The following is a 7,549-nucleotide window of genomic DNA, read 5'->3' on the forward strand; positions in this document are numbered from 1 at the left end:
TGATACTTCCAGTGGTATCGTCGGTTCTTTAATCTGAGCATCGCTTGAAATGGCATTTTTGGAAAAAAACCGAAACTGATATCCTGTGACGACAAACTAAATCACAATGACAGTTGATGGTAAAAAAACACCAGTCAAAGAAAGGAGAATCTTTCCACGATGTGAAGCCTGTGGTGTTGATACCATCACATCATCCGATACAGGGAGCCTAATGATGTCTTTTTAATGTTTGTAGGTCAAAAAGAGCCATTACAGTATTATCCGGGAAGGGTAATACTGTCACTGGTAAACTACTTTAGAACATGTTCGGATTTACCTTTGGCAATATTGTCTTGAAATGTGAGAAAATCGTTATAGAACGCTGTGAACTGTGGCACATGCAAAATCGAAAATCAATTTACGTTTGATTCGGACAAAAAGGTTATCTTATTTTGCTTTGGAGAAAGGGAGATGGAACTACCACGAGCGTAAAGCAATGAGTAAACTTAATGAGGCAGCAGTCGACGGCTGACGTTAAGCGACAGGATTTTCCTGAATGTCATTTCCTTTTAATTCCTAATTGTATAATAACTCATTAAATGCGAAAGGAGTTTCCTGGTCCGCTGTATGTGGTATTTCCTTCATATTCTTTACATTTTCAGTATTTCCTCTTAATATTCTTTCCTCCGAACAAAAGAGCGTCAAACTTGATTAACATTGGCATACCAAGCGGATATTTGTGAAGCATTTATAACAAACGGATTGGAAGCACCAGGAAGAAAGCAAAAAAATCGTAGGCACCTTTCCCCAACACATTAAGACGGTCTTCTTCCACGGGTATATTACTCGCAAGTCGAAACGGTCAGGAGCCAAGTATAAAAGCAGCATCAGACGACGCGACATCGTCTTCTTTGTCACGAGTTTATTAATGTATAATACCACAGGTGCGCGCTGGTGTTCGAATTTTAGGCAAATTGCGCATCACTCTATCTGACGGGACTTGCGACATTTCATTATTCCTGTTTGAGACTCGTCGTCTGAAACATATAATGACGGCTTATTTTTATCTTTGAAGTGAATATTTCATCTTCAACAATATCATTATAATATCATTATCATCATCATTATACCAGTAGGGGTTATAAAACCGTCAGTGTACTTTACGTGGTGCACTGTGGGCATTATTACAGGGTGTTTATAGCGTCCCATCTGTTCCTAGATGCAACGGCTCATTAGCCTTTTACCTTACCTCCATTCCCCCTTCCTTTCTTCACCTCTAACTGCACCTCTCAGTGCACCTGTCGGGCTTTCCCCAGTTCCACCTTTAGATCCTTGCATTCTATTATTCGTATTTTCTGGATTTCTTTTTCCCGCTGTCCAACCCCTCCAACTCCCTCTTTTCACTGTCCTAAGCTGTGAATGGCCGAAAATGCCCCTTCAGTGCTTGGCCTGATAGCCTAAATTTCATAAATCCGTGAATCATCACCAGTATCTTTGTCTCTATTGATTGATTTCATGAAGGCATCCAGTTAATGAAACTCTGCTTCTGTGGTCACCCCTTCCACGCACACTCGTTTTTCAGTTTCTCTTGGCGGAAAATCCCGAGAGAATTTCCCTTACCACCTGACACCCTCAACAATATTTCTATACTTTTCCCCTGTAAAAGTGACATGTACATCAAACCGGCCTTATGGGAGCACAGGCCCTTGTGGTAAAGTGGAAATCGAGGACAAACCAACGTAGATATAGTTCAGCACTATGCTGTTGTAATTAGAATTACGAAGCAATTTTGATTGGATCAAGCATCTTTGAATTGTAAAACTATCCTGACATCATCTTCATCCTCTCCAAGGGCCATCAGTGCATTTTAAAACAAAAAGCAGCGAAAGATATCCAGGAGAGAATACTTTGCACCTAAGCCTAACGAGGCCTGTCATTTCCTAGATGTCGCCGCCGACCTGCTGCTTAGCTAAGATACTTGAATACATGTTGGTACACTAGAGCAACGGCCAAAGACTTTGAAAATTTCATTATCGGACCCTGTCACTCAACCGTTAACAAATCAGGTACGCTGTTGACCAGCAAATTGCTACAGCCAGATAGTGAAGCATTCAAACTCGCCAGACGCAATCATATATAACCGAGCAAATGTCGCTCTTGTAGCTTACTCATTTCAGCACAAGGTCATCCGGGAGACGGTGAATCAGCACATGACATCGCGTCGGTGAATGTAGAGATCATTCCAGAACAGCTGCACCTCACCTGAACATGATGATAACAGATCAGTATCAAACTTTCAAAACTAAGAAGAAAAGAAAACGCCAGTTGGAGAACAAATGTATCTAAGATAACCACATACAATTTCGGAGCGTCATGCTCCCTATTCAGTGGAGCATGACGCCCAGAAACTGTATGCTGGTTTCTTAAACATATTTGTTCTCCAATTGGTGTTTTCTTTTTCACCTGGAAAACCTTCAGCAATTGTTAGAGCATTAGGGTGAGCTTTCTCAGACCACGGTTTGCATATGTTTACATGGCAGTGATCTAGAAATATCTCTCACCATCCTAAATGTACTATCTGCATTGGTTACTGTAATAGAATATTCATAACAGAATATTCATCGCCACTTAGGGATGATGGAGAGTTTAGGAATCTGGCGCTTTTCCAGGATATTTCTGTTACTGGTTTCACGCTTCAGGCGGACTTTGTAAAGCACGGTTTCGCTTTTTCGTTGTTCTTGGACAAGAAGAAGAAGAAATGTAGCCTCTCTTGTAAGCTCATTAACGTCGGAAAATGCCTGATGGCAGTAGGAGTCTGCTGTGACTTCTACAAAACCTTGTCATGTCTGGTGATAAGACGAACGCCAATTGCAGTAACTGGAAATATGTCAATGAAAAACAGTGCCCGATCTTGCAGCTTACGATAAGTAAAACGATTCAAAAACCGCGGGACAGATGAGAGCTCTTTTGACAAGCAGATGCATCTGATTCTCAGCACAATGCTCATAATGAGAAAAATAATAACCTAAATAGTATTATAGGATTATGAAATATGCTTTGCTAGTGTTTGTAATGTCCTTAACTTCGCAGATGACCCGTAGTAAGGAGACCCATTTTGGGAATATATATTATCGACCAGACAATCGTTAATGCTGATAGATTTGATTTATGATAATAAATGTTTTAGTGGAAAACAGAACCCACTTAACTCTTCATATACATATATATATATATATATATATATATATATATATATATATATATATATATGTATATATGTGTAAATATATATATATATATATATATATATATATATATATATATATATATATATATATATATATATATATATATATATATATATGTGTGTGTGTGTGTGTGTGTGTGTGTGTGTGTGTGTGTGTATGTGTGTGCTTCCACGCGGAGGAAGGCAGTGTGAGTACGAGTGGGTATGTACTTAATGTATACAAAAGCCGCAATACTTTGTGAACTTCCTCGTGTTCCTAACTTCCTGATAAGACTTCTGCTAAAATCCATTGACACCTGATCGACGATTTCGAATCCAAGGGTTTGTAACGCCTCGTAACCTCAGTAACGGAATTACTGAGACGTTTCTGTGAAGTTCCAAAAAGTATTTGTTTACTTAACTTTTCTTTGATTTGTTTTCAGAATGAAGTGTCTGGCTTTAGTGGTCTTCGCCCTTCTGGGGGCAGTTTGCCTTGGTGAGTTTCACTGATGTTGTTTTTATCATCTTTGTCTGACAAACATTGGTAAATTTGTACTGTACATACTTTCAGTTATTATTATTATTATTAATCAGAAGATGAACCCTATTCATATGGAATAAGCCCACAGGGGCCACTGACTTGAAATTCAAGCTACCAAAGAATATGGTGTCCACTGGGAAGAAGTGAGAGGAGGTAAGGGGAAATACAAAAAGAAGAGATTTAGCTTATTAAAAACAAATTAATGAATTAATCAATAGATAAAAAAGTACTAAAATGCAAGGATAATAGTATCAGTTCTTCGCTCGAACTTTTGAAGTTCCAGTTGCACAACATCCTCAGAGAAGCTGTCTCACAGTCCAACGGTGTGAGGAGTAAAGGACCTCTGGAACTGAGAAGTTCTACAGTGAGGTACATTTGCTGCATATTGATGCTGCTGCTCAGCAAATGTGGTTGCTCTCGGCAGGAAAAGAGGATCAGGGATCAACTGTGAATGTGCAAGATCTGTTAAAATACAACTTATGAAAAACTGATAAACAAAGAACCATCCATCGAAGGTCCAAGTCATAACTGCTACTATTAGGAAACAGAAACCTACCACCACGAACCACTCTCTCTAAAAGAGATGAATCTGTGGCAGAAGCAGACATCCATACCGGAGAACAGTATTATAGTAAAGGAAGGACAAATGACCTAAAACAGGTTACACCGAGTTTATCATTGTTATAAATATATGAGGCCTGTCGTACAATACCTAACTTTTGTGCGGTATTTGCTGAAACTTTCATTAGATGTTTCTCAAAAGTAAGAAGTAAGTCAAAAGTTACACCAAGAATAGTTAAAGCTTCAGACTCATTCAGCAGAGTCCCATCGACTTGGAGAGGAAGATGGGGTGGAAAATCTGTATGAGATCTGGTAGTCAACAGTTTTCGCTTTACTGCAGTTCAGCCTCATACCCCACCGACTACACCATACACTAATCTACTCCATGTCTCGACTGAGACTAAGGGCAGCTTCGTTTCTCATAACTGGAGACTTTACTACACCCACAAGTGTTGCATCATCAGCATACTGAATGATCTTGTTTTCCAGGCCAACAACCATATCACTTGTATACTCTAAAAATAACAGGAAACCAAGAACATTGCCCTGTTGAACTCCAGGCATAATAGGTCTCGGTTTGCTAAAGATCCCATCAACAGCAAGTCATTGCTTCCTAGGTAGGAAATCTTGAAGTAATCCTAAAGCATATCCACCCACTCCAAGATTCTGATGTTTATAAATAGGTGCCTTGTGATTTACTAAACTGAAAACAGCACTAAAATCTATTTGAATTACTCTACACTCAATACCCTTATCAAGATTCTCTTGCAAATGGCATGTCAAATCTAAAAGAGCATCGCAGGTACCTAACTGATTCCGATAAGCATATTGACTATCATCAAACAGTCCTTTAGATTCACCATACTTATAGAGTGGCTTAATAATTAGTTTTTCTGCAACTTTGGAGAGCACAGGAAGAACAGAAATTGGCCTGTAGTTACTGCAGTTATGCTATTCTATGAAACAGGCACTGTATTGCTAAACTTGTGCTCATCCGCAAAAGTGCTATGTCGACATAAAAATCTATGCATTATAATCTCTGTGAAGCTTCTAAGTTCAGTTTCCATACTGTCAGCATTACTTAAGGCTCTTTGCAGCATCCCTTGAGCCCCTAGTTGCAGCCTCTTTCATTCCTTTTACTGTACCTCCGTTCGTATTCTCTTTCTTCCATCTGACTTCCCACCCTGTCTAACAATTGTTTCATCGTGCAACTGTGAGGTTTTCCTCCTGCTATGCCTTTCCACCTTCTTACACCCGGTTTCTCCTTCAGCGGTGAAAGGCCTTATAGGTCCCAGTGCTTGGCCTAAATTCTATATCCCAGTTCTATATATATATTATTATCAGCTCTATGAAACGCCTGCAGGAAGGGACGAAAACGACGCCCGGATCGTGGCTGCTTACTCCACCCGCACTGCCATCACCCTGACGACGATCACCTCCGTGCAGCCCTACACCTGCGCATTTTCCGTGACTAACACCCCGTGCCAGGGGAGGAGGATGCGTCGACGAGAGGCCTTAGGACTGGGCCCTGAGGATGATGCTCTCGCCGGTGACGAGTGAGTCGACAGACTGTCCATTACGTGGCTGTATACCTATACATCTTTCTTATCTTTTTATCTGTCCTCTTTACGAGTCTTCTCAGACTTCTTTCTACTTTTCTCTGATAGCTCTTTCTCTCTTATTCTATGTAACTGTAAATAATCACTTCTTAATTCACTTAACATAATTTTTTTTAACTCAGTTTCAAGAAGATTTGTTAATTTCACTCTAGATGACGACTTGTCATGATAGCCTTTCCTGTGTCGCCGCTTAGTCATATTTGTCTGCCGATTTTTAGATGTTCTGAAGTAAAGAAAGAATTGTTGCCATACCATCTGATTAATCAACCTATCTGAAAAGGGTATTGGTCTAATATCTGCTGCTATATACACAACAATTAAACTGGCAACAAAAAATTTGGAGTCTCCTTTTGATTAATGATGACATTTTGCTTAGGTGCCATTGCCCGTCATTCATTTGACTTCATTGGTAACATTCTCCCATTTTTCTTCTTTTCCAGCAAAACTCTGCTAGACAGCACCTTTGAGGATCCACTGTCGTCTGAGGGCAGGGCGCAGGATTCCGCGGATCGACAGGGTCGAATTGCCCTCACTGTCTGGACAACCAGTTCCAGCACTTACACCATCACTTCGACCTCCATTAACTCGGCAACCACTTACTCCTTGTCCTACTACTGCTCCATCAATGGATTCCCCTTCCCACCAGCCTGTGGCTAAGGCCCAGGAGTGCCTAGAATTGACTGGGTTCCAAGAACTGCTTGAGTTCCTGGAACTTCTTGGTCACCTGGAACTGCTTGGTTTCCAGCAACTGTCTGGGTTCGTGGAACAGCTTGTGTTCCAGGACGCCAAAATGTCGCTTTTGCTAGACAGAATCACACCGAGAGTTTCATGAATCTTTGTCGCCAGATCTGTGCTTGGTTTAATTTTTTCTCTCACGGCTCTTCTCTTTTTGTTTGATTTCTTACACAAACTTGTCTACTTTGTTTCTCCCCGAATTATTTATTGTTTTAATTTGTAATTAAGGGTCGCAATTTTGTAAATACGCACTATTTTATAAGAAAATGTGTTTTGCTTGTATGACCTCCTGGTAATAACCAATAATAAAAATTACGAGTAGTAAGCGCAATAATAATCAGTTTATTATTTATCATGGTTCAAAGGAGTGATGCTGGTAGTGATATACATAAAGAGAATGATAAAAAAAAGAATAATAACAGTTCATTAAAAATTATGACTGCATCATGGGAATTAAATAAACCATAGTCTCTCTGATTTTCCAAGAGTTCTCATTCCTGTCTTGTCTTCGTGTCATTTTTTAAGGGATATAATCATGGCCAGGTGACATTACATTGATGGATGCTGAGATCTTATTCAGGTATCCTTGCCTCTATAACCACCATCATGGTACTGGAAAAGATATTTAGAACAGAAGCAGAAGCAGATAACTCTGAACATCCTTAATACTTGCTTGAAGAAATGGTCTTACCAAGTACACCAGAATCATGAAAAAGACAATTTTTAGGACTTCAAGGATCTTATGCCAATACAATATTCTGCAAAATTTCCATTTTTTGTCCTTGTTGTCTTATGGCGGTGAGCATGTACAAAAATCCCCTTCCTCTCAGAGTAGTTGATCAAGAAGAGGAAAGCTGGTTCCCAACACAAGTGTAATACAAGTCCATC

General features: G+C 39.8%; 1 protein-coding gene across 1 annotated transcript; it reads left to right on the forward strand.

Moving 5' to 3' along the window:
• Positions 1-894: 894 nt before the first annotated feature.
• Positions 895-6,982, forward strand: LOC136841531 (uncharacterized). Its single transcript, XM_067108500.1, has 4 exons — positions 895-923; positions 3,649-3,701; positions 5,671-5,863; positions 6,367-6,982. The coding sequence occupies exons 2-4, from the start codon at positions 3,650-3,652 to the stop codon at positions 6,581-6,583; spliced, it is 462 nt and encodes a 153-aa protein (XP_066964601.1). The 5' UTR covers positions 895-923; position 3,649; the 3' UTR covers positions 6,584-6,982.
• The last annotated feature ends 567 nt before the right edge of the window (positions 6,983-7,549 follow it).

The sequence above is a fragment of the Macrobrachium rosenbergii genome, chromosome 1 (genome assembly GCF_040412425.1).
Source record: "Macrobrachium rosenbergii isolate ZJJX-2024 chromosome 1, ASM4041242v1, whole genome shotgun sequence".
In the NCBI taxonomy this organism is placed as follows: domain Eukaryota; kingdom Metazoa; phylum Arthropoda; class Malacostraca; order Decapoda; family Palaemonidae; genus Macrobrachium; species Macrobrachium rosenbergii.

Coding starts and splice junctions, on each gene's coding strand:
- LOC136841531 (XM_067108500.1), top strand. CDS start 3,650: ATGAAGTGTCTGGCTTTAGTGGTCTTCGCCCTTCTGGGGGCAGTTTGC. Junction 3,702..5,670: donor TCTGGGGGCAGTTTGCCTTG/GTGAGTTTCACT, acceptor AAACGCCTGCAG/GAAGGGACGAAAACGACGCC. Junction 5,864..6,366: donor GATGCTCTCGCCGGTGACGA/GTGAGTCGACAG, acceptor CTTCTTTTCCAG/CAAAACTCTGCTAGACAGCA.